At 43.5% G+C, this 27664-nt stretch overlaps 1 protein-coding gene across 2 annotated transcripts in view; it reads right to left on the bottom strand.

Moving 5' to 3' along the window:
- The window catches only part of LOC147637261 (jmjC domain-containing histone demethylation protein 1-like), a 93118-nt gene extending 66484 nt beyond the window's left edge, over window positions 1-26634 (bottom strand). The window contains exons 1-12 of one of the 2 annotated variants that reach the window (XM_086800881.1): window positions 26450-26634; window positions 25542-25846; window positions 25146-25233; window positions 24939-25058; window positions 24784-24861; window positions 24556-24647; window positions 24310-24391; window positions 24126-24199; window positions 2939-3037; window positions 2401-2469; window positions 2120-2249; window positions 1917-1994 (exon numbers count right to left, since the gene is read on the bottom strand). In XM_086800881.1, the coding sequence (XP_086657007.1) occupies window positions 1917-1994; window positions 2120-2249; window positions 2401-2469; window positions 2939-3037; window positions 24126-24199; window positions 24310-24391; window positions 24556-24647; window positions 24784-24861; window positions 24939-25058; window positions 25146-25233; window positions 25542-25846; window positions 26450-26458 (1224 nt within the window). In that variant the 5' untranslated portion in view covers window positions 26459-26634. Of the gene's footprint in view, window positions 1-1916; window positions 1995-2119; window positions 2250-2400; window positions 2470-2938; window positions 3038-24125; window positions 24200-24309; window positions 24392-24555; window positions 24648-24783; window positions 24862-24938; window positions 25059-25145; window positions 25234-25541; window positions 25847-26449 lie in introns of those variants that run through there. The other variant, XM_086800880.1, reaches the window with a different exon arrangement.
- Window positions 26635-27664: the final 1030 nt, after the last annotated feature.

Genomic DNA, 27664 nt, shown 5'->3' with positions numbered 1-27664 from the left:
GGCGAGTAAGTCTCCTCATCTCTCTCCTCGACTCCTGCTCTGTGATGGCTCCCAAGGCTCTCTGTATGCGGAGCCGTGAGTATAGGGCTCCATGAGAGAGAGAGAGAGAGAGAGAGAGAGAGAGAGAGAGAGAGAAAGAGAGAAATGAAATGAAATGATATATTAACGTCTTCAAAAGGCCAAAATGACCTATGAGACCAAAAAGGTTACAACAATTGGAGAGAGAGTGAAACAACTGTAGAGAGAGAGAGATTGTAAATTGCAAGACTCAATGAATACTAGATTAATGTTGTAATGAAGTACAACTAGTGCATGCTTTTAAAGGTTGCAAACCTTATCTTTTGACTCACATAAATCATAAACACATATATAGAGACATTACACATGGCACACACGCTGATCTTATCCAGTTATAAGAGTACACCTACGCTGGTGTTCACACACACACATACATGAATAAGGTTACACAAACACATACAGGGTGGACACACACACACATATTCTAACCCTTTCGGGGCAGTTCACACAAGGACACAAGTACACAGGTACACACATGATGGTTACACACGTGCAACTCTAAAATACCCAACAAAACCCCTTCAGAGAGAAAGTGGTGATACCCCAACGCAAAGAAGATGTTACCACTTACCCCATCCACCTGCCTAAGAGAGAGACTCACCATCTGTACTTCTCATGCCATGGTAGTCTCTCATATCAGGGTGAGACCGAGGTACCGAGGCCAGCACTTAGTCACCCCCTGGCTCCTAACTGGGATAATGGAAACACAAAGCATTTTATAACATTAACGCGGAAAAACACACACAGAGATTATTACATCTCATTTTGGGGGACATCCCGGGCAGAGAACCCATGACACTCACACACAAAAACAAGGACACGTAGGTAAAGCATGGGACATGTGGGTAAAGCATCGGACCCAATGGTGGCATACGATTAATGTGAATGGGTAACATTCGTGGGGTAAAGGTTGTAGGACAAAGACCCACCGATGTGTACTAGGGGGCGCATGAGTAAAGTGTGTGGCCGGCAAGGTTCACACTAGATGCCTAGGGTCACTGGTATATATAATGATTGGGTGGTTAAACTAAGTATGCCATGTTAGGGTTTCATCTCTTTGGGCGATCTCTCTTCAACGTCATCTCCTTCATCACGTTTTTGCATGCATGCTGATTTCTAGGGCTTAGGGATTTGCATACAAGCGATCTTACACTAACCCTAGGTTAGTCGTGTTAACCTTGCTGGGACAATCAATGTACTCTCGCGGTTGGAATCTACTTCAATCCCCGAATTGGGGCTCCTCTAGCGTTCCTGACAAAGTAGTAAAAAAAAGGGCGTGTCTTATAGGGAGATACTGCTGTATACTAGGGCCTTTTATTGAGGCTGCTACAGCCACACACATGGCTCATTGAGAAGAAGGCTATCCTGCAAGATGGTTGTGGAAGAGCCATGGTCCTTGTATGGTTTCCACGTTCTTAGGTGATTTCACAGAGATCTTTCCATAAGGGCGTGTCATGACATGCTGTTGTAAAGACACATCAGTATTGTATATGGACCAATTTATCTGGGTAGGGCATGAAGCCCATGCTAACATGCTGTTGTAAAGACACATCAGTATTGTATAAGGGCATGGAGCTCATGCAAACATTGTAGGCATGAAGCTCATACTAACATGCTGTTGTAGAGACACATCAGTATTGTATACAGACCAATTCATCTGTGGGTAGGCAGCAGGCAGGTACTGAGTTTCCATCACATGCCCAATGAGCTCAACATTGCAATATTTGAGCGCAACAATTAGAGACAATTAAACTTTAAATGATGAGTTTCTAGTCAATTAAATAAGAAAATACAAATTGATAAACCAATGTTAAAATAAAATATAAAACAAGGCTTACCTTGGCAAAGTGTTGCAAATCCTTCAAAAAAGCCTTTGGATCACGGAAGCACCCAGGTATTTCTTCAGTATCACCAGACTGACGATATAAAAAATATCAACAATAGAAAAGCAGGTCTTAAAATACAAGAACGAAAAAAGGCAGCATCCATGGACAAACCTAGCTCTGAGTATCATTTTACTTTCCAATTCATAAGTGCAAACCTGCTGATGTAGCCAAGACTCAAGGGAGATCCAAAGGCTCATAAGACCTTCTCGCTCCCATACGCTTAGAAACTTTTTTTGTCTACCCCTCTTCTTCTTCAAGGACTGCAAGTAGTATGAAGCAGTGTGCCTACAAAAGAAAGCTTCCATATCATCCTATAGCCCAGATAGCTCTGTCTAAAAAGCCTTTTGAAACTTTCCATACACACGAGGCAAGTAGGGTAAGGTGAGTGGGGACATTTTTGGTGTCAAAGACAGATTTCCTTGCTTGAGAATTATACCACATTAGAGGCTTGTACAAAGGATAACGGAACTTGGGTCGAACTTTCAGTCGCTCCTCCATGTGCCAAGTTTGCTTTGAGTCAAGAACTTTCAAATGTCATGATAATTACCTTACTAAACATTATGCCATGCCTTCAAATGTCATGATAATTACCTTACTAAACATGCCTTCCATTCTAAGATTCCAAAAAAAAAAAAAAAACTTAATCCGGATCCTTCTCACCACTTGTGCATGAGCACAAAACCACCCTTGGTTAGTGGTGAGGTACCTAATTGCACTCTCCCACCCTTCCTTGGTGGCGAGGTACCTAATTAAACTCATTACAAGAAGCCACTTACAATGACTAGCCTGATAAGTGTGTGAGCACAAACGCATCTAGAGAAAGCACACCCTCATACACAGAGATAAAGAGAAGTCTTGTTACAATGACAAGCCTGATAAGTGTGTACACACAAAAGCATCTAGAGAAAGCACACCCTCATACACACAGACAGAGAGAGAAGTTTTGTTCAATCAAGCTTAACTGACTAGGATATATTTCAAGCTGGAGTGTCAAATTGTAGCCAGTCAAAAAGTTCCCGCCAATCACTAAGGAATCAACAGGAGTAGCAACACTATGTGGCCATCCTCCAGGTCTGCCAATCAAAGAAATTGTCAAGAATCAGAAAAATGGTGATGGTAAACACAATGCAAGAGATACCACCACACTTAAAGTAACATTAATATCTAATTATGCCTAGACTTCTATAATAAGGTTGTAAGGTTTGTATGATTGAATCGAACACCATCTCTTAAAACTTCAAACCTTCTGTTTTTAAATAGTTTAAACAATGTACTTGAGATGTGTTATGGATAAAAATGTCTGATCAATTTTTTGAAAATGCTTTTACGCAAAGGATGAAGTCTCATCTTCGAGTGCCTAATGAGGACGATGTTATTGCCATGTGCAGAGATGCTCTGGAAGACATTAGCGGGATATACAATTTTAACAGGGAGACATTGGTGGAGGTGTAATAAGGTGTTGCTTTAGAAAACATTAGGGAAAGTTATTTACTCTAGCAGAGCCAACTACGCCTAGGTTCTTTGTACCTTTGCAAGCGGAGCGTAATCGTGGACGTGAGTGACCACATTGAATGGTGGAGTGTCTCTTCTCTTGGATCCTTGTTTTTAGAGCATTGTAGCACAAGAGCTTTCCACTAGTATAGCTTTTAAATCTAAATCCCATCCTGATCAATTGTAATTACTTGGGTGTCACATGTAATATTTTAAACATGCCCCAACAAACTGGAATATACCTTCTCCCAAGCTATCTACACTACGTTCTATTAATGCTTTTGCCAATTGGACATGACTACCCTCCCACCTGACTGTAACAGCTGTGAAAACTGACTGCAGCTCAATAGCGTATGAAGCAACTATGGAATCCACCATCACCAACCTACGCTTTCAAGACAAGACTTCCGTCTTTTTTTTTTTTTTAATATCTTTTTGGCTTATGTAGGGAGATATCTCTTCCGCTCCCCTGCTGGAACCCTCCTAGAGGAGGATTTAGATGATCGTGGAAGCTCGCTGAGGTGGCACCCTTTGGACCTGAGTGGAGAAGGTCTAGGCTTTAGGTGAAAATACTTATTAGATAGGGAGAAAGGTTTAAATCCCCCTATTCAAGACTATGACCCCTCATTGACAAGGCCGACCAGTAAAAGGGATTAGAAAAGGCCTATAATCAACCCCCACACCCCCCCCCCAGGCGGGCGGTTGGAGATGTGTAATGTCCACGAGAGAGTGATAGAGAAACTAGAAGAAGACCCCAAAACACCAATTGGACAAAGGAAATCAGCCATGAAGACAAAGAGTCTGCATTTTAATCGAATCAGCCACAAAGGCCCAAATCTTGGAATTAAGAGGTCGTTAGACGATTTGTAGAAGCGGCCCGAGGTGCCCAAAATAGCCGCTCTTTGATCCCAAATAGGGCGAGAGCTAGTCTGGCAAGTGAAACAAGGGGAAGGGGTAAAATCCCTCTTTTCAATCCAACAACCCCAGGCCGACCAGCAAAAGGGATAAGAAGAGGCCGATAAATACCGCCCGTCGAGAAAGAAATACCAGCCCTCATTGTTTGTCATTCCAGCCCTCAACCCTATGGCACCAACTCATATAGTTGGGTTCACACTATGGACCTTGTATGTTTTATTAGTAGAGTACTTTCCATTATAGTATGTACTCTTATATTTATGTTACGCTTGCAGAGAAGTGTACTCTTATCTTTATGTTATGCTTGTAGAGAAGTGAAGAAGATAGTGGAAAATTTAGATGCTTGTAGAGAAGTGTACTCTGTGAGGGAAAAAGGACAAAAGTACGAGAGATCAGAGCAAATCAACACAGCATGAAATGGGTGAGTGAGTGTATATATAATGGTGAGTGAAAAACATGTACAAGAGCCCTCTGAGGTGAGGAGACTCTGACTAGAAGAAGACCGCTGCAGAAGCAAAAACGATGTCAGAGCTGAGGCATAGTCGGTGACGAAGGCTCCCGTCGATGAGAGACAAAGGCATTCCATGAGGTGGTCGGTGTCGAAGGCGAAGACCTTTTCAAGCAGGGAGATGTTGTATAGATGTGCCTTCTCTATGGAATGATGTGTTGTAATAACGAGAGTTTTCTTAATTGAAAGTCCTGGGTGAAAGCTTCGAGGGATCCTATTGGTAGACGATTCCTCATGTTGTACTATGTACTCAAATTTTGTTCAAGTAAAGAAATACCACAAGGGGCGCCACTGCATTTTGGGGCCAATCGGTGTCCTTGTACTATTTGTAGGAGCACTCTAGCTCCCCCTGTTTGTTTCCTTTTCCAGGTCGACATGGGAGATGAAGTGTTTTGTGTGCGAGTGTTTATTTCACCACCCGTCAAATTTCTGAAGGCCGGTTTCATGGTTCCATCGCTGGGATATCGTCGACTTTCTCAAGGAGGCAAGCCCGTGGTTGTCGCATCAAAAGCTTCTACGTGAGGAAAGTGAAAAGGAAGTGCAGGAGACAGTGTAGGATTATGAGTCTTTGCCTATATGAGGTGAAGAGCAAAAGCTAAGGATGAAGCTCAGGAGAAAAGACACCAAGGACAGGAAGTAGTCAGGCAGGAACAAGAAGCAGTTGAAGTGTTATGGTGCAAAACATGGGTTGAAGGCTATGACTTTTGACAGTTTGTCACCAATGGAATCTTCACAGAGGCTTCATGGGTTCGGAAGGCAGCTTCTTTCTATGTTTAGCAGTGGTGATCTACTATGCTTCATTGGGACTTGTGCTTACCACTTGGGTGGAGTGCAAGCAGGTTTGGGTGCCTGAGGATGTATCAGATGAGGCTCAACCGGAAGTGGAGGAACTTGATGAGGTTCTTATTCCCGCGCAGATACTGGCACACAAGGAAAGAGAGGTACAATGTAAAGTTTCCTGTCGCTATCTTGTGAAGTTTAAAAGTTTAAAGAACTATTCACCGATGGATGCGAAGTGGATGGAGGAGGGTGACTTAGCAGATTCACCTAAGGTATTGAAGCTTTATCTTGATGCCTTTGAGTTGGAGCCGACTCTTGCGATGGCTCATTCAGGTTCAACAGAGCATGGGTCTGGAGCATTGCCTGATGGTCAAGAGGGGGGTAGCACAGACAGGCTCAGTTTTTCATCTAGAAGTCGCTTGGTGATATCTTGGTATTCACCCGAGGTACTGAGGCTGACAGTACATCTGCTTATGGGACGGACTTCTATGATATTGTGTACTAGTCACATGAGATGATGCTATTTGTGGAGTTGGTCTCCTTTGGAATGGCATGGTTTGGTTTAGTTCAAAGTCTGCAGCAACCTGAGCTAACACTTCGAGACTCTATGAAGGGCATAAGTCTTGCGAGCAGTCCTAGAGTTGGTTTGGTTCATATATGTATTGAACTTTATCTGTGCATGTATTTATACACTTTTTGAGATATTATTGTATTCTGGTCCCATTGGATCCTGGTACCCTTGGGAATATATGGGTAATACTCTGGATGTGTCAGGATGAGATGCATGTATATTGGTATGATACATCAAGTACTTTATTATGTTCATGGATGCATCACTGAGTGTGGCTCCTGCGGGATGGCCATGTGCAGAGTGGGTAAAGCATCGAGAGGGACATATGTGGGAAGTACTTCGTGGCTGTATAGTTTGGATGAATTGAGTGCTTTCATATGCACCTCCAATCATGGATATCCATGGGTGTAAGGCTTCCGAGTAACCCTGAGATTGTTACTTTGGAGTAGGTAGAGCATCTTGAGGAGCATATTGTTTGAGAATGCATATATGTGTCATGCATATGTTTGTCATATGTAGAATGATGCATGGTTTTGTTTCTGGCTAACACAGGTTATGTGTTTCCACTTGGTTTTAGACTTTTGCTGGTTCTCAAGGAACAAGCAAGAGTTGTTTCTCACTTTGACGTGACAGGGTGGCCTTATTGTCCAGGATGATTGTTTCATCACCCAAATGCCCTGGAGGGCCATTGCTTTTGTCATATGGGGACTCTTTCTTCATTGGATGCTTACTGTGTTATTGAGTGCAATCGAGGACACTTGCTATTTTTCAAGAGGGGGGTATGTTACGACCCTGTGTTTTTCCCTCTGGACAACAAGCAGGTGGGCACGGGCACGGGATGGACAGTGTGAACGGCATCAGTTGGGATAAGAAAAGGAGACCCATATGTGTGGCCAGCCCAAGTGTGAAAGGGACAAAAGAGCATTTTTAAGTTTATAAGGTTTTTAAAACCTTTGATGACTTAAACTATTATTATTTTTGTAAGCATGCGTTTTGATACTTGCTTTTGGCTTTTTGAGAAAAACGTTTGGAATCACCTCTTTATAAAGCGAAGGGTGGTGGAGCTGAAGGAGGGCAGGTCGTTGGGTGGTCATCCTGTGGTCATCGTCTAGTCGTGTGTGGTCTAGGCGGGCGCTGCTACGCACATAGGCTATAGGCAGGCGGGCGCTGTTGCGCACATGGGCTACAGCCAGGCGGAAGGCTCTTTGTAGTATGGGCGTCAGGCGGCACGTACGGGGGACCAGGCGGTTGTGCAATGGGCGACCAAGCGGGCTACAGTCAGCTACGGGCGCCAAGTGGGCTGCAGCCAATCGGGCAGCAAGGCGGGTGTCAGGTGGGAGGCTCTCTAGCCAAGTGGTTGCACGTATGGGCACATATGGGCTTCAGCCAGCAACGGGCGCCAGGCGGGAGACTCTGTACAGCCAGTCGGGCAACCAGGAGGACTACAGGCGGCCACAGAGGCGCAAGGGCTGAACAACACGTTTGACTCTATCTCTCTCTTGGAAGGAGGCGCCGAGGGGCTAACAGCCAAGGGGTTTCTCTCTCTCTCTCTTCGCGAGCAGATGGGGTTGCAGGAAATACACAGCCGAGAGACCTTCTTCTCTCTCTCTCTCTCTCATCGTGGATTGCAGGCCTAGTTTTACGAGATTGGGATACAAAGGATCAGGCTAAGATGCACAGGATGATGTTCTTGGAAGAGATATGTTGTTGCTCTCGTCTTGGACTTATGTGTATTCAGGGATTGCTTGACACGTCCTCTATCTTTCTCTCTCTAGGTTTTGGCAACCGTGATTTGATGGTATATCTGTCATGGAAATAGGACATTGGTTTTTTCGAGAGGAAACATGACTTTGGTATCGAGGAAACAGGACTATGGTTATGGGATATAGGTCTTTGGTTTCATGTGGAAAACATGTCTCTAGATTCATGTGAACAGGTTGTAGTTTTCTCGAGGTTACATGCAAGCTGTGACTATAGGGAAGGACATATGGTTTGGTACAACCCTACTGCTTTTTGGGAAAGGGTTTGAGAGATCCATGGTAAAGATGGAGAAGATCTTTTCATGAAGGGAGGTGTTGTACAGATGTGCCTTCTCTATGGAATGTTGTGTTGTAATAACGAGAGTTTTCTCAATTGAAAATCCTGGGTTAAAGCTTCGAGGGATCCTATTGGTAGAGGATTCTTCAAGTTGTACAATGTACTCAAATTTTGTTCAAGTAAAGAAATACCACAAGGGGCACCACTGCGTTTTGGAGCCAATCCGTGTCCTTGTACTATTTGCAGGAGCACTCTAGCTCACCCTGTTTGTTTCCTTTTCCAAGTCCCCATGGGAGATGAAGTGTTTTGTGTGCGAGTGTTTATTTCACCGCACGTCAAATTTCTGAAGGCTGGTTTTAGAGTGGGCTGCTGTCCCAAGATATGTACTGATGATAAAACACTGAGGTGTTGTATTGTGTAGCAAACAGGGCTGTTGTCCCATGAACTAAAGATAAAAACGCTGAGGTGCTGTATGTAGCAAAGAGGGCTGTTGTCCCCATCAGCGGAAGATAAAAACGTTGATGTGCTGTGTGTAGCAGAGAGGGCTGTTGTCCCGTGAGCTAATGTAAAACGATGGTATGCTCTATTGTAGCAAAGAGGGCTGTTGTCCCATGAACTGATACGAAACGCTGATGTGCTGGAGCTGACAGGCGAGGATGAAGAATCAGATGCAGTGTAGGTGCCAGCAACAACAGCAGCAGCAGCAAATCATGATGTGGTACCGGATGTGTGCAATGAAGTGGTACAGGATATGGAATGATGAGGTGAATGCTATATATAGGGCAGGACTGCTGTTCGACCCAAAAAAGGTGTTGTCGACCAACAGCAAGACCCAAGTAAAACCGAAAAACAAATAAAACCCAAAAAAACCCCTTTTTTACGGCTAGGACATATGCCATTTTCACACCCCCTCTCAGGCCAAAAAGGGGACCATGAGAGAAGATGAGAGAATTAGATGGATGCCAGGGTCCCACACTGGCACACTGGAAGAAGGAATGTATCCCCCTCTGGAAACAAAGTGTGATAAAGTCAGAGAAGGTGATCGTGAAGGCAAAGGTGGTGAAGGTGAGTTGATGTAGATGGGTGGTCGTCTCCCAAAGTAAGATCTTGAACGGGGCTCTCCTCTGAGTAAGAAGTCCCATTCCTTGTGTGGTCCAGCTCAGAGGTAGGAGAATCAACTTCTGGTGAGAAAAATTGGTCCTCCAAGAGTGTGGGTAGACGATCCATGCAGTGTGCCCTCGAGATCTTCAATCCCTTTGCCCACGATAGCTCTCATACCACGTGAGGGAAAAAGGACAAAAGGACCAAATGTATGAGAGGTCCGAGCAAATCAACACAACATGAAATGGGTGAGTGAGTGTATATATAATGGTGAGTGAAAACATGTACAAGATTCCTCTAATGTGAGGAGACTCTGAGTAGAAGAAGACCGGTGCAGAAGCAAAGATGATGTCAGAGCTGAGGCACGGTCGGTGACAAAGGGTCGCGTCAATGTGAGGCAAAGGCACTCTGTGAGGTGGTAGGTATTGAGGGCTCGTGTCGGTGGACGCAGAGGCACTCCGAGGTGGTAGTGGGCAGCGGAAGCTGAAGTGATGATGATGTTGATGATGATGCAGAACCTGATGACAAGGGTGTTGCAGTACCTGAATGGTGGTGATGAGCAGAGAGGGCTACCGTCCCGAGTGGTGTAGTGGTGCAAGCTCTGGTGACAAGGGTACTGCAATACCTAAGTGGTGGTGAGGAGTGCCGTCCCGAGTGGTGGAAGTGATGAGCAGAGAGTGGGCTTTTGTCCCAAGGTAAACTGTAGAAAAAAACGATGATAAACTATAGCAAAGAGTGGGCTGCTGTCCCAAGGTAAACTGTAGAAGAAAAACGATGAAGTACTATAGCAGAGAGTGGGCTGCTGTCCAAAGATATGTACTGATGATAAAACACTGAGGTGTTGTACTGTGTAGCAGAGAGGGCTGTTGTCCCATGAACTGAAGATAAAAACGCTGAGGTGCTGTATGTAGCAGAGAGGGCTGCTGTCCCATCAGCAGAAGATAAAAATGCTAATATGCTGTGTAGCAGAGAGGGCTGCTGTCCCGTGAGCTGATGTAAAACGATGGTATGCTCTATTGTAGCAGAGAGGGCTGCTGTCCCATGAACTGATACAAAACGTTGATGTGCTGGAGCTGACAGGAGAGGATGAAGAATCAGATGCAGTGTAGGCGGTAGCAACAACAGCAGCAGCAGCACAGCAGCAGATCATGATGTGGTACCGGATGTGTGCAATGAAGTGGTACAGGATATGGAATGATGAGGCGAAGGTTATATATAGGGGAGGACTCCTGGTCAACCTAGAAAAGGTGTTGTCGGCCAGTAGCAAGACCCAAATGAAACCAAAAATAAAATAAAACCCAGAATTTTAGGGCTGGGAAAAATGCCGTTTTCACACGCTCTTATCTTTATGTCATGCTTGTAGAGAAGTGAAGAAGATAGTGGAAAATTCAGCCATCCATCTATCTCTTGTGTGCTTGTCTGCTCGTGTGTCTGTGTGTGTGAAGAAGTTTGCTTACAAGGCGCTCAAGCTCACCCTTTCCCACTCGTTCATTTCCGCACGGGGCGGGGGAGGGGGTTCACTCTATAAAGAACCTTTATATCACTAGTGTTCAAGGGGTATTTTGAAAGTTCCACATCTGTGTGTTTTGAAATTTTAAAATGACACCTTTTTCTTGTAGATTTTTTTTTAAATCAAATCATTAAGAAAATCCCTTATGTAAACATATTTCTAGGGCTGGGTTCCAAAGGCCAAGACCCTCTCCTCCCCTCCCCTTTGCAGAGTATTTGCTTGTTTTATTTATTAGAATGAAAGTGCTCTGTGCATTACTGATTGCAGATTTCTGTCTTCCTCTGTCCAGTTCCACCTCTCACTTTGTGTCTAGGTCTGTTCATCACTTTCCGTCTAGCTCTGTTTATCAATTACTATATGGACCAATCCCTTGTGAAGGACTGGGCTGCAATTTCTGGTGTCTTGGACTTTTGACAAGGCTCTGGTGGATGTGTTTGCTCATAAATCATGTGTAAGATTACGGCCAATTCGAAGATATACAGCATCCGGACTCATCGATACAGCATCCGGACTCTTCGATGAGTATATATATTCACTATCACATAATCTTACACACGTGATTTAGGTCCGTATTTTTTAGGACGAGGATAAGGAGGAGACACGTCATACAATGAGAAAGTCTATGTTTCATTACTATGTGATGAGTGGACGACTACATAGAGGCTTTAAAGACCTCCATGTTAGAAGTTGGGTGAGCCCATGTGTGCTTGACATGAGGAAGAAATGACTCTATCAAGGGCATGGACGACTCAATGAATATTTAGGCATGGACGACTGATGACTTCTTTGAGCCCAAAACCACACTTAATGAAGATCAATTACGACAAGCCATGAGCACTCCACTACATGAGGGGTGTGCATACTCTACCCTTTGTGCAACTCTACTAATCAAAGTGGTTGTCATATAGCCTATAAACCACTAGCCGTATAACAACCATAATCTCACCAACCATGCCAGTGGCATACATGTGGAGGTGTCATATGGGCCACATATCCACAATATTCTCACCAACCATGCCAATGGCATACATGTGGAGGTGTCATACGGACGTGTCATCCATATACGCACTAGTTGAGCTTGATATCTCAACACCCCCCTTTAAGCTTAGGTCCATACCCTACACTCCAAGTAAGCTTCTAAACCTACTAAGCTTCTTTGTACCGAATGCCTTCGTAAAGATGTCAGCACCTAATCTTCTATGCTGAGATAAATCAAATCCACATCACTTTTCTAGAACCTTCTCTCTCACAAAATGATAATGCACCTCAATGTACTTTGTCCTAGCAACGAAGCTTCTCTATACCAAATGCCTTCATGAAGATGTTAGCCACCTCATCCTCTATGTTGACATGAATTAAATCCACATTAATTTACTAGAACCTTCTCCCTCACCACTGCAAGGTACGTAAAATATGGTACGGTACGAAACTATCAACTATGCAAGCAAAACTAATACTTTTTTTTAATGGCCGTTTTACTATTCTTTATGGTCGTTTGGGCAATGGGGGCTTTCTACCTTGCCACCTTCTCTCGACTTTGCATCTCTAAATGTGTACAAATATATCTATTTTTCAAGCGTTTTTTAAAGTGGACCGTACCTCTATCGAACTCATTTTTTCGAAATAAAAAGTCTCATACCGGTACGGTTTTTTGTACCTTCATCTCGTTTCGTACCTTTGTACCTGACAACTATGTCCCTCACAAAATGATAATGCACCTCAATGTGCTTCGTCCTAGCATGGGTTGCTGGCCAATCATTTTGTCACAATAAATGACAACTGTCCTATCCATGGGCTTACCCATATCTGCAAGTAGCTTCTGCAACTAAGCCACCTCACATGTCACCATAGTAGCACCCCTGTGCTCAACCTCTGTACTCAACAAAGAAACCGTCGGATACTTCTAACTACTCTAGCTAAGACCAGTACTTCTTAAAAGAGAACATAAAGCCGCTAGTAGTTCTCCTGTCTAAGACACTACCAGCTCAATCTCCATGTGCATAGCCATGTACCTGTACCTGTATCCCAGCCTCAGAGAGAAGTCCATAATGTACTTTATGTACCTTAGTATCCTCCTAGCCATATCTAGATGTGGCTTCCTCGAGACCTACATAAACTCACTGACTTCTCCTAATCTGATGCTCTCTTGGAGAGACGTATGCATGAAGAATATCCTCCAAAACCTAATTCACCCTCTCTGTTTTCCCATTAGACTAAGGATGATCAAAGGAACTCATACTCAGCATAGTCTACAATGTCTGGAAAATTAGCTGCTAGAAATGTCCAGAAAACTTCGAGTCCTTATCACTGACTATATCAAAAGGCAGTCCATACAACCTGGAAAACTACTCAACAAACTGTTGCGCCGATTCAATTGCCTTCACTGACCCTTTTGTAGGTAAAAGTCATGCCATCTTCGTCAATTTACCACCACCCAGCTAGTATCATCATGCACTCTGCCGACCCGTAGCAAACCTACAATGAAGTATGGAAATACTCTCCCATTTACCTCCTGGGAACTGTTGTGCTTTATGCCCATCATGAAACATCTCTTCAATTGAGCATCGTTTAGTTTCTTCCATGGCTCACATCGTGAGGATGTAACATACCTCTAGCCCTAAAGCGTTCAGCCTTATTCACTTGACATTGACGGCACTTTACCATATAGTCCTGAACATATGCCTTCACCTTAGGCCAATAAAACATCCATTTTACTAAATCACAAGTTCTTTGTATCCTTGGATGACCCACCATAGGAGCGTCATGACATTCATGCACGATCCTTTTCCTAATCTCAACATTGTCCAGTATATAAACCTTCTGATTCAAGAATAGCAATCCATTTCGGATAACGTCCTTCACAAAATCTGCCCTAAACACAACTGAAATCCAAGGATAGTCCTAAACCAAATCATGAGGTAGCACGCTAGTGAGCTAGGCCAGGGCTTCCTACACAATCCCATAGGCCGAGTCTAACTTCGGCGTCTCATACCACCAAAGCTTGCCTTTAGGTCTTCGACATGTCAACCTACATATTCACCATCATGTGCATGGCATGAGCATGCCTACTCTCTTGGTCCAAGCTAGACCATCAGTGGTGCATCCGCACAACTATGTCTCATAGTAACCCAAGCTCTCACTTATGTAGTGATAACTATGCTATAAATAGCTAACTTGCTATAAAAGGCCATTAAGCTGTAGAAATCCTAGCCAAGTAGAAATCAATTAGTTTGAGTGTGAACTCCAGGTCCCCCCCCTCCTGCGTTTTCTGCATGCCTACACTCCTCGCTCTCCTTCTTGCACACACTGTCACTATTTGGGCATTCTCTGCGCTTCAGGCCTATGGACGAGTTCTGTAGGATGGACTGGCATCTTATGGTTGGGGACTTATGTCTACACCGAGAGCCAGTAGGCTGGATATATGGGTTGGGATTGTGTATCTGCGCCCAAATCCAGAGTGTGGTACCACGGACTACAAGCTAAATGAATAGGGAGACTGTTCAATGCATCCTTGCATAACATGTTTGCAAGTTAAAAATCCTGTCTTTGCATGAACTATTTGATTGCATGCAAGATTTGTTTGTGTAGTTCACATGTAGGGGACGCCCTCTTGTGAACCGTGCGAGTGAAACTGTATTCTGACCTCGTTTGTGGGCTGTAGACAGGTGGTAAGTACACCACTTTACTCTTTTATGAGTTAAAGCAATGTATTCTTTGTTTTGCAGGTCCACACTTTAATAAGTGTGTCCGCCCAAGTTATAAGTGAGATTGGGCGTCCACACTTCATTAAAGCTCGGGCGGACAAACTATAAGTAAGAATAGACTAGAATTCCCTTCCGGTCGGCTAGGTGAGTGTCCAGGCACCCTTCCCACTAAATTTGTGTGGAAAAGGGATGGCTATGGACTGGGTGGCAGTATGAGGACCTGCCACCATGCTATTACTCATTTTGAAAATTACCTCTCTCTACACCCTCTCTCTAGAAATAGGCGCCCCCCTTCAAGAGAGCCTATTTTTGTTATTCTCTCCAACTTTTTGCTTGGTGAGAGTGCTGATTTTCATTCCCTCTTGCTCCCAACTCCAATGGAAAGCTTGAAGATTCTTCCTTTCACAGTTAAGCCTCCAGTTGCTCACCTTTTCACTCTATCTCTCTCTTCTAAATGAATATGGAGTCTCCTAACCATTCTACCGCCCCCAAATTCTGCTGAAACCCTAATTTTCAGAAACCCTAATTCTGCAGAAACCCTAATTTCAAAAACCCTAATTTTGGAGGAAACCATACCAAGCTGTGCCCCTTACTCATAGGCATCTAAAGAGCCCAAAATGCCCAATTTTGGACTCATATAACCTGCTTAAAACCCTAAAAATCAGAAACCCTAATTTCAGCCGGAAGTGGAAAACGGTCACATTCAAGCTGTAGTTCGTCCGCACGGAGGTGGAGCTCGACATTGATCGTCCAATACTTGGTAAGAGCATTTTGCAAGCAATTTTCAATTTGAGATTCGAATGCTTTGTCAATATGGTCTCCTATGTCTCGGTCCTGGCACACACATGTGTATGTGTATGGATGCCAGTGGAGCATAGCTGCGTTTGACAAGCTTCAAGGAATCAAGGAACGAAGCTACTCTCAAGTGAAGCTATGGATTCCATCGTCTACGACAAATTTGTTTGCAATGCTGTTTTCATGATCATGGATGCACTTGAATAGTTTGGCATGTGAATGCCCGTGAGGCTTGTAACAGTTTTCCTTGATAATAAAATCTATTACAAGGGGGGTCGGCCCTTTCCGGCCCTAGTGCAGTGTGCAAAAATAAAATTCAGCTTCTTACTCTATTGTGTTGCGCCATTTAAAATTGTTTAATTATGTTAATAGCTTAAGTGTTTGCCAAGATTGTGCTCAACCCCGACCGGGGGAATCTCATTGTTTAATTATGTTAATAGCTTAAGTGTTTGCCAAGATTGTGCTCAACCCCGACCGGGGGAATCTCATTGGTATCAGAGCCTAGGATCTTCCTCCTTTCTGTGTGGAAGACGGTCCTAATCTAGCTTACACTAGCTGTTAGCATTCTTAAGCATTATGGCGAGCCAAACAGGTACTTCACGGGATGTAAATCCAAGGAAGAGTACATATGTGAAGCCAAGAGGAGACAATGTGCATGATGATACTCAAATGCATGAACAATACACTGCTGAAAATGTTTTTCTTGGGTCACATGATGGTATTGCACATGCCGGACAGCCATCTTATGTTAGAAGGGAAGGAAATGCAACTCATGTATATATGGGACAGCCATCCCGAGGTAAGGAGAAGGCTATACAGAGTGATGCACATGATGCTATGCAGGCTGAAATTGCAGACCTCAAAAGGCAATTATGTATGATGCAAAAACAACTCAAGGATATGCATGAAGACTCACAGTCAAGGCATGTATCTCGTGTGTCAAAGCATTCTCCTTTTGTGAATGATGCATTGGAAAATGTTGCCATGGAATTGGGGGTTCAACCAAGAGATATGGCTGTCTCTTACCTCATGGGACAAGGTGATGTAGTTACTCGAAAGGAAGGAGGGCTTAGGTTTAAAAAGCCTCCTCTTATGAATCAACATGCAGCTGAAACATCAAAGCTTAAATCTATTGTGCGACAGGAAAGAGAAGAGGCGTCTGCTACCTCTCATCATGCCTCTACCGCACATGTTTCTCCTCCCCACAGGTCATCTATTAAAGCTCATGAAAGTCTTCTCAAGGAACCGACTCATAAATCAGCCCCTCCTCATGATGGAATTGAGCGATATGTTCCTACTAATGAAGCAAATAAGCAACCAATCGAGAGAGATGAAGAGGAAACGCATCAACATAAGAAGAAGAAGACTAAAGAGTTTACTGCAGGTGACAAAACAGTTAAGTTTGAGTATTTTCATGGAGAATATGATTCTACCAAAGCTCTATCTTTTATCTCCCAATTTGAAATTGCTTTTCATGAGGGAGAATTTTCAGAATCATCAAAACTCAGACATGTGGGCATGTACATGAAAGGCACTGCTGCTCATTGGTGGTTGGCCGAGAAGCTTTCCGGCAACACCATTTCTACATGGGCTGAATTCAAACAAAAGTTTTATGATCAATTTTTGCCTCCAAATTTTACTCAGGATATATGCAGGAAGTGGGACAGGTTGGAGCAAAAAGAAGGGCAATCCATTACCTCTTACGTCTCCAAATTTTGGGAGGTATTAATGGAAGTGTTACCCTTCATGACCGTTACTGAAGAAGAAAAGAAGAGGAAATTTGAGTCAGGATTGCAACCCATCTTCCAAAGAGGACTACAAATCTATCCAAACCAAACTCTTCGTCAACTCATAAACTCGGTCTTGGCTTCCGAAGAGCTTAATGTCAAATGGGTGCAATCTAGAATTGACCAAAGCTTGGGCAAGAGTAAGGAGAAAGCTGGTTTTAATGTGCAAAAGGGTGGACAGCCCTTTAGAAGAGATTTCAAAGCCATGCACAAAGCTGAAAATTCAGATTTGAAGGATGTAAAGCCCCCTCAAAGAGCTGAAAATGCAAAAGAAAAGAAACCGTGGCAGAAAAAGGGTGTTTATGGCTTGACTCCTCAACAAAGGGTACAATACATTCGTGAAGGCAAATGCTTTAGATGTGGTAGTAAAGATCACATCTCTCCACAATGCCCTAACAAGAATAAGAAGCCAGAAGAGCCTAAAGTGCATGTCAATATGGTATATGATGTACAGGGCAACACGGGACATGCAAACATGCATAGAATGGTATGCAAAGCATGGGGACAACTAAAAGACCAGCCAGCTTTATTCATGTTTGATGACTGCTCCACTGACAACTTCATCTCCACTGATATGGCTGCTGCCTTGGGGATTGAAGTAGGTGACATGGGACCCGAAATTCATGCATGTTCAGCTTTTCTGGAAAAAGATGTGAAGGTTACACCCCTTATTGGAAAGCTGCGAATGCATATCCAAGGATACCTCGACCACGAGAACTTTCTCGTTGCCCCTCTTAGTGGATGTGATGTATTACTGGGAAAACCTTGGCATGCACGCCTTGAGCCTACCAAGAATTACAAGACCAACAAAATCACTTTTATGTATAAAGGTAGAGAGCATCATTTAGATGCAGGTGTGTCGGGTGATACTATCCCCGTTGTATCTCATATACAAATCAATAAAGCAATGAAAAAGAGTGTTTCTTCGTACTTGGTTTTTGTACGTGATAATGTGGAACACAGTAATGTACATGTGGACACTCTTACTAAAGAGAGGCTGAAATTTTTAAGCGAATTCGGGGATTGTTTTGCTGACTCTTTACCTAATGTAATGCCTCCTTCACGGCCAGAAGATCACCGCATTGAATTAGTTCCAGGGAATTCACCTCCAAATAGGCCAGCATATCGTGTTAGTGCTTGCCAACAAGAAGAGATTATGAAACAAGTGGGTGAACTACTTGAGAAAGGCTTGGTGCGGCCTAGTTCTTCGCCATTTTGTTCACCCGTTCTTCTTGTACAAAAGAAAGACGGTTCATTCCGTATGTGTGTGGATTACAGGGCATTAAATAAGATTACCATCAAGAATCGGTTTCCCATACCGAGGATTGATGATATCTTGGACAAGCTGGATGGATCATCTTGTTTTAGTCGCATTGATCTTAAAAGCGGCTATCATCAAGTGCGAGTGATGCCACAGGATGTACATAAGACAGCATTTCGCACTTGTTTTGGTCTCTATGAGTATTTGGTTATGCCATTCGGTCTTACAAATGCCCCAGCTACTTTCAATCGCATGATGGACCGAATTTTCAAAAATCATAGAACTTTTACAGGTGTGTTCTTTGATGACATTCTTGTATTCTCCAAGAATGAGGACGATCACAAAAAGCACTTAAGAGTGGTCTTTGAAGAACTAAGGCAGCATAAGCTTATGATCAACGCCAAAAAGAGTGAATTTTTCCTTTCAGAGATTCACTACTTGGGACACATAGTATCAAAGGATGGTGTACGAATGGATCCTGCAAAGATCCAAACCATCAAAGATTGGCCAGAACTTAAATCTATTCATGAAGTCCGAAGCTTTCTTGGTCTATGTTCATATTACAGGAGATTTATCTTTCACTTTGCAATGATTGCTTCGCCATTGCATGAACTCACCAAGAAACGTCCTATGTTTAAATGGACAGAGGTTGAGATTAATGCTTTCAATAAGCTCAAAAATGCCATTATCACAGGGCCAGTCTTAATCATTCCAGACTTGCAAAAGCCATTTGTGGTAGAATGTGATGCTTGTGGCAATTGCATTGGAGCCGTCTTAAATCAAGAAGGACATGCCATTGCATTTGAAAGCAGGAGATTGCAAAATGCTGAACTTACTCTTGATGTTTATCAGAAGGAATTATTGGCCGTCATTCATGCTCTCACAGTATGGAAACATTACTTATTGGGAGCTGAATTTGTTGTCAAAACTGATCACCAAAGTTTGCGGTACTTTCTTACGCAAACTAAACTCTCTGAGAAACAAATGAGAATGGCCAATTTTCTCTCAATGTTTCATTTTCAGATTTTGCATACTCCTGGCAAGAAAAATGTGGTAGCAGATGCATTGTCCAGAAAACCATATGTGGCTGCAATTTCGGTTGCTTCTCATCAAGACTTGTCTACTATGCGAGAAATGTACCATTTGGATGCTGATTTTTCAGATTTATGGGCTGATTTAATGACTGGTCATACACATACTTCTTATGTGGTCAAAGATGGTTATATCATGAAGGATAACTGCTTATGTGTGGTTTCAAACATGAGACAAAAAGTTTTGGATGAATGTCATGCACCACCTTATGCAGGGCATAGAGGGATACTCCCTACTACTCAAATGATTGAGAGATACTTCTTTTGGCCAGGTATGAGGAAAGATATAGAAGCCTATGTACGTGCATGTGTCACCTGCCAAAAGGTAAAATTTGATAGGCAAAAGACTCCTGGTTTGCTTCAGCCTTTGCCTATTCCGGACCAGCCATGGGAAAGCATTGCAATGGATTTTATTATGGATTTGCCCCGCACCCCAAATGGCAATGATGCAATATGGACAATTGTGGACAGGTTTAGTAAACAAGCACATTTTCTACCTGTCAAAAAGACCATAAAACCAGAACATATGGTCAAAATTTTTGTGTCACAGGTATTTAAACACCATGGTATGCCCAAATCAATTGTGGGAGACAGGGATCCCCGAACAACAAGCCTCTTTTGGAGAGCTCTTTTTGATAACATGGACACAAAGCTGAATTTTTCTTCAGCTTATCATCCTCAAACGGATGGACAAAGTGAAGCTGCAAATTCAGCTGTGTTGGATTTGCTTAAATGCTATGTGACAGATCAGAAATCTTCTTGGGAAAAGTATCTACCGCTTGTAGAATTTGCATACAATAATACGGTACATGCTTCTACAGGCAAGGCCCCATTTGAGATCATTTATGGCAAAGTGGTATTGCCACCTATCTTACGCACAAAAGATGAGATATTTGCTGCTGATGACTTTGTCAGGGACCTTGATATTGCCTTTTCACAAGTTCGGACAGCCATTGCACGCTCTCAAGCAAAGCATAAGAAAGCTGCCGACAAGCATAGAAGGCAATTGGACATTAAAGAGAATGACTTGGTATTGCTAAAATTTGAGAAAGCTAGACTCAGGAAGAGGTCTGGCAAGGAGAGACCATGCCCAAAACTCTCTACCAGGTATTATGGACCCTTCAAGGTGATCAAGAAGATCAATGATGTGGCTTTTCGACTTGCTTTACCGGATCATTGGAAGATTCATAATGCATTCCATGTGAGCCTCTTGCGCAAATATGTGGGACCGGAACCTTTGGAACCGGTTATGGAAGATCCACCAGAGGTGGAAGAGCTGGAAGAGGTATTGCAGCCAGAGCAAATTGTGTTTCATAAGGAGCGAAAGCTTGCAGGTGCCAAACTCCAGAGGCGCTACCTTGTGAAATTCAAGAACTATTCTCCTATGGATGCAAAATGGATGGATGAAACATACTTCCAGGAGTATCCGCAGCTCCTCCAAGCATATTTGGAAGCATTTCAGTTGCGGTCAACTGTTTAGAAGCAGGGGAGGATGTCACTATTTGGGCATTCTCTGCGCTTCAGGCCTATGGACGAGTTCTGTAGGATGGACTGGCATCTTATGGTTGGGGACTTATGTCTACACCGAGAGCCAGTAGGCTGGATATATGGGTTGGGATTGTGTATCTGCGCCCAAATCCAGAGTGTGGTACCACGGACTACAAGCTAAATGAATAGGGAGACTGTTCAATGCATCCTTGCATAACATGTTTGCAAGTTAAAAATCCTGTCTTTGCATGAACTATTTGATTGCATGCAAGATTTGTTTGTGTAGTTCACATGTAGGGGACGCCCTCTTGTGAACCGTGCAAGTGAAACTGTATTCTGACCTCGTTTGTGGGCTGTAGACAGGTGGTAAGTACACCACTTTACTCTTTTATGAGTTAAAGCAATGTATTCTTTGTTTTGCAGGTCCACACTTTAATAAGTGTGTCCGCCCAAGTTATAAGTGAGATTGGACGTCCACACTTCATTAAAGCTCGGGCGGACAAACTATAAGTAAGAATAGACTAGAATTCCCTTCCGGTCGGCTAGGCGAGTGTCCAGGCACCCTTCCCACTAAATTTGTGTGGAAAAGGGATGGCTATGGACTGGGTGGCAGTATGAGGACCTGCCACCATGCTATTACTCATTTTGAAAATTACCTCTCTCTACACCCTCTCTCTAGAAATAGGCGCCCCCCTTCAAGAGAGCCTATTTTTGTTATTCTCTCCAACTTTTTGCTTGGTGAGAGTGCTGATTTTCATTCCCTCTTGCTCCCAACTCCAATGGAAAGCTTGAAGATTCTTCCTTTCACAGTTAAGCCTCCAGTTGCTCACCTTTTCACTCTATCTCTCTCTTCTAAATGAATATGGAGTCTCCTAACCATTCTACCGCCCCCAAAATTCTGCTGAAACCCTAATTTTCAGAAACCCTAATTCTGCAGAAACCCTAATTTCAGAAACCCTAATTTTGGAGGAAACCATACCAAGCTGTGCCCCTTACTCATAGGCATCTAAAGAGCCCAAAATGCCCAATTTTGGACTCATATAACCTGCTTAAAACCCTAAAAATCAGAAACCCTAATTTCAACCGGAAGTGGAAAACGGTCACATTCAAGCTGTAGTTCGTCCGCACGGAGGTGGAGCTCGACATTGATCGTCCAATACTTGGTAAGAGCATTTTGCAAGCAATTTTCAATTTGAGATTCGAATGCTTTGTCAATATGGTCTCCTATGTCTCGGTCCTGGCACACACATGTGTATGTGTATGGATGCCAGTGGAGCATAGCTGCGTTTGACAAGCTTCAAGGAATCAAGGAACGAAGCTACTCTCAAGTGAAGCTATGGATTCCATCGTCTACGACAAATTTGTTTGCAATGCTGTTTTCATGATCATGGATGCACTTGAATAGTTTGGCATGTGAATGCCCGTGAGGCTTGTAACAGTTTTCCTTGATAATAAAATCTATTACAAGGGGGGTCGGCCCTTTCCGGCCCTAGTGCAGTGTGCAAAAATAAAATTCAGCTTCTTACTCTATTGTGTTGCGCCATTTAAAATTGTTTAATTATGTTAATAGCTTAAGTGTTTGCCAAGATTGTGCTCAACCCCGACCGGGGGAATCTCACACACACCCCCCCAACAGCCTCGCAAATCAATAGTTGCATTCCGCCTTGCATTTTCCAATCATTGGAAGATTCACAATGCCTTTCATGTGAGTTTTTTGCGAGAGTATATGGGGCCAAATCCAGCAGAGCCTATCACAGAAGATCTGCCAGAGGTTGATGACGTAGAGGAGATCCTCCAACCTAAGGAAATTGTTTTCCAGAAGGAAAGAAAGCTACGAGGTGGTATGCTTTCCAAAAGATACCTTGTGAAGTTATGCCTATTGATGATGCGAAGTGGATTGATGAGGACTACTTCAAAGATTACCCACAGCTCTTGCAAGCATATCTGGAGGCTTTTCAATTAAGGTCAATTGTTTAGGAATTGGGGAGACGTCACCGTTTGGTCCCCCAAGTGGTCATTCCCTGTTTCGTGCCACTGAACGGGAGGCCACGCAGCTTTCATGCAGCCCATATCTGAGGCCAAGATGTAGACCGAAGTGTCAAGGCTCCCAGTTCAAGATGTTTTTATGATCTGTCAATTCAAACCAAGAGCCCAGGCATCATGACTCCAACCCTCGTATGCACATTCCTCTTCACTTCTATGTTGATGAGGAGTTTGCTAACCACATTAGAGATATTTGAAGATTGCAGAATTACTCTGATGGACCTCAGAGCGTTACTTCAGCCATTCAACACATTAATGATTTTGTCATAACTTAGCTCTATTGAGGAGATAGGTCTTCGTTGATCGAGAGAAAGCTATCGGATGCCGGTTATCGGCCCTACAAAAGCACCAGTAGTTCTGAGACTCTCACTACCATGAGGAATGAGTTGCATCATATTATGGATCAGAGAACAGGAGTCGTTTTGAACTCACATAGGAGGCAGGATACAATAAACACTTCTTTGCTACTCTTGGCCCCTCTGATAGCAAATTTAGTGTGAGGATATTACAGGGTGTTCATGGTATCATTCAATCAAATCCCCATCGTAGTCAAACAGATTGCCACAGACTCCTCCTCCTCCTCCTATTGCTACTTCTGCTGCTGCTAAACCACATATCCAAGAGAGAGAGAGAGCGCGCAGCAAAGTGTCTAGGAAGCCGCCTTTTGACCACTCATGAGATGAGAGCATCTCTAGATTCCCTGTTTTCCACTTTTGATCTGAAACGAGCACTCTTACCACTACTCCGCAGTAAGTGCTTGGGAGATGATGGCCTCCTCATACCCGTCCAAGTCCTAGGTAACTGTGGAATTCATGGTATTGCTTTTGGGTAGGGGACCCAAGGTCCATTAGAGGTGTCTCCTCCCAGGATAAACCCAGCTTCAAGCTTGTTAATAGGATTGTATATTGCATGCTGCATCCACACGCTTAACTGCAGGGGGGTGGATCAAAAGGTTTGATCCTACAGTGGAGATTTTTATTTTTATTTTTACCCTTGTAATAAAAAATGTACAAGTATGTAGAAGATTTTCTTTTATGTGACTATACAGTCTGTGTGAGACTCATCTGAAGCAAACTCACATAAAAAGAGTGTCTCCTGCCAGAAGTTCAACTTTTTGACAGTCGTTTGCACGCTCAGCAAAGAACACGCTTGCCTGCAAGGACCCAAATCATTTGAAATTCAATACCAAGTTTCTATAGGGATCAGCATGACATCATGATGTTCCTTCATAAACATTTTAAAAAAAGGGGTCCAGTGCTGAACCTGTTTCTTTGATGAAGCCCATTCCTCAAACATGAGGAGGTTTCCCTTGCTGGGAGGGACTAGTAGAAAGACTTTCCGGCCACTATGAAAAACCATAAATCCTAGGTAAGGTTTTGCTGCGATCGAAATACATGACAACATACCTCAGCACAAACTTTCGTTTCTCAACAAACACACCAGAGCATCCTTCTCACATTGCCCTACCAAAGAAAAAGCAGAAGTGAAGGTCTATGATCATGGGTATACCTGAGCACATGATACCATACAGACGATCCACCAAAATCAATATGGAAATCCGTGTAACAGTTTGCAACGCTCATGAGAGCATACAATTGGACCTGCCAAAACACGAATACTCTAGAGGGCATGTACCAATACTTCTCTTTCATATCTATCATAAAGGAAGGGCTTCTCTTTTATATCTCTAGATTTGTGTATATGTGTCGTGCGTGTAGTATTTGAAGGTTCCATTACCTTTGGACGACAATGGTCAGTGTGGGGCCAGGCTTTCCCAACTAAATCCAGCTCTTTCACTAGAGAAGGTACGCTTACCTAGGTTTACACACAGGTTATGCAAGTTTAGCATTCTTAAAATAAGATAGGCATTACATCAATTTCATGAAACTCACCATGTTCTGAAGCGGAGTGTCTGCGAGGTCCAGAGAAACTACATTTAGTAGAGGCTTTCTTGGAGCCGGCGACAGAAAATAGGACACCCATTCTTCCATGCAATAAACCGGGCCCTCCAACTGTCATGTAAAGGTGATGGGCAAGAACAAGGGTGAGGGAAATGCAAACTGTCATTATGTGCTACTTGAAGGAGATAAAAGAGTCACCTGCGTTGCCACATCAATGGTGTTGATGGGGTGATCAAGGCCCACCAGCTTTGCAAGTCGCTTCACAGTCATTTTCCCACGTGGCAACCTACGTGTGAATGTATAGATCATGAAGAGTGATTACATGTGATTGCTATGCAGATGGTTTAAGTGACTAAGGTGCTCGATAACCCGTACATGTTTTAGATTATCTCGCAACAATTAAAGAATGGCATAATTATAATGGTTGCAGACAAAAAGAAGGAAGCGGGGCGCCTGTTATCAGAATTTAGATTATCAACATCAACGAAGCTTAATCTAATTATCCAATGCAATAAGCTTAATAATTTTGTTAGTTTCTAATGAGAGTAATAAGAAGGTCTAATTAGACGCAACGGAAACGGTTATTAAAAGAACCTGATTCCCAGGGCTTGGGGGGTGGCGGAGGTGCGGCGGACGAGGCAAGGAGAGCGGAATCCGGTGCGGTGGGCGTGGGCGGATAGACTTTCCGGCGAGAGGACGGCCAAGCTGCTGAGATTCCCCGGCCACCTGAGGACAGCGCGGGCCAAATTGCGGTGCAATTTTGAACATTCGTGATGATTGGTGCCGCCGTCTTCGTCCTCGTCTTCTGCAGCCAGCATGCGGGCGTAGTCCACCTCCACCTTCTGCCGCTTCGATCGCCGAAGCACAGGAGCCTCCATATCAATCATCCCATGGAATCTCTGCGCAAGAATGTACTACTACGATCACACCCCAATCCCCCACCCCAGCACGCAAGCGCACACACGCGCGCGCGCCTCTCTCTCTCTCTCTCTAACACGCACCCCTCTCTCACTCTCACGCGCGCGCACTCAACGCAACTGCAACACATGCAGAAAACTCTCTCTCTCTCTCTCTCTCTCTCACACACACACACACACAAAAAGCTCTGATTGATTGGCCCTTGACCGCACCTTTACGCCCTTTTCCTCCTCCTCCTCATCCTCCGAGGAGAGCGACTCGCCTACCCCTCACCACCACAACCAAATCTTTTTAAACCAGCACAAATGGCATTTTTCTTGTAATTTTTGCCACCTGTATTAATTAATTGGCCATTTTTCTTGTAATTTTTGCCACCTGTATTGATTAATAGGCCATTTCTCCTTTTCCTTGGCCTGCTGGGATAAATTAACGAAAAATAGCATTGGAATTTTCACGATACAAATTATTTGATCGCAAATAAGCGCATTATCCCCCATTTTCGCAAAGCGGCGCTATGAACAGGTTTGACGATCACAGCATGAGCATGAGAGAGAGAGAGAGAGAGAGAGAGAGAGACTGCTTACCTTCACCATCAAACACCAAAGGGCGATTGAACTGCTTCTAATTTTGGAGAGAGAAACCCTTAATCAGCAAAGGAATTGCTACAATCTCGCAGCCATGCCTTTGCCCGATAGAGTCTCTTGATGTGTATGTAAGAGGGGGGAGAGAGAGAGAGAGAGAGAGAGAGAGAGAGAGAATTGTGTGCGTGTGTGTGTGAGAGAGAGAGAGAGAGAGAGAGAGGGGAGGGGAGAGAGAGAATTGTGTGAGTAGAGGGCAGGGTGCCCATCTTGGCTCAGCACCAAAAAAAACACACACTTAAGGCTTAATGTGTCGTTTTCTTTTCTTTTTTGGATAAGTGTTTCACCTTTGCTGTCGTCTTCCTTTTGCACACTTTTGAGTACTTGGCTTGGCCCCTTTTACGTTATATTAGCGCTTAGATAAACCACACGTTTTGTTCGACAAGTTTTCATTAATAGATCTAACAAGCCCTTAGAGCTTAGGGTGAGGAACAATAGCTCGGTGGTGGTTAAGGCAATGCCGCGAGTTCTATTCTAGCCCACCCCTTTCTTTAAAAAAAAACAAAAACAAAAAACCCTTACAATTGAGTATGGATTTACCCCTTCCAATGCAATATCTTACAAGTCAAGCAAAATGGAATACCACACGCACTATTAAAATGAGGATCTTCCGTGAAAAAGGGGGCATTGTGCACAAGTGGATGAAATCTCATCACCTTATTGGATGCACACTTCTGAGTTGCTCTAATTTTCGGACTTAAAAAACATGACTAGAGAAGACTTGTAGAACTCAAATTTGTACTTGTTGAGCATGAAACATAGGTACTTATGGTGCTTACTGAATATATACTACTCCCTCTAGTTTGCAAGGGATGCAGACCTTAGTCCCACCACACACAGTATAGGATAGATTTATGTGTACGCTACTTGACTCTTGACTAACTTTATCATAATCATCTACCAAACTCTTGATTAACTTTATGATGATTTGTACAAGCCAATACTTAGGCACTGTCATTTATCCTCAAATATTAACCCTATCCCACGGTAATAAAATATCTCTCTATTGACCACCAACATGATTATCCCTTTCCATAAAGAATGGCATCCAATGGACCCACACACTAATGTGGTTGAGCACTTAGATCGATGACGCTACACTAGATACAAATTTGAATGATTGGGCTGAGAGCAAAGGAGCCACAATCATGAGGTAGGCCA

The sequence above is a fragment of the Cibotium barometz genome, chromosome 7 (assembly GCF_041138505.1).
Source record: "Cibotium barometz isolate CiBa-2024 chromosome 7, ASM4113850v1, whole genome shotgun sequence".
NCBI lineage: Eukaryota > Viridiplantae > Streptophyta > Polypodiopsida > Cyatheales > Cibotiaceae > Cibotium > Cibotium barometz.
Note: the sequence above shows the minus strand (reverse complement) of the source record. Positions and strands in the feature narration are given on the sequence as shown.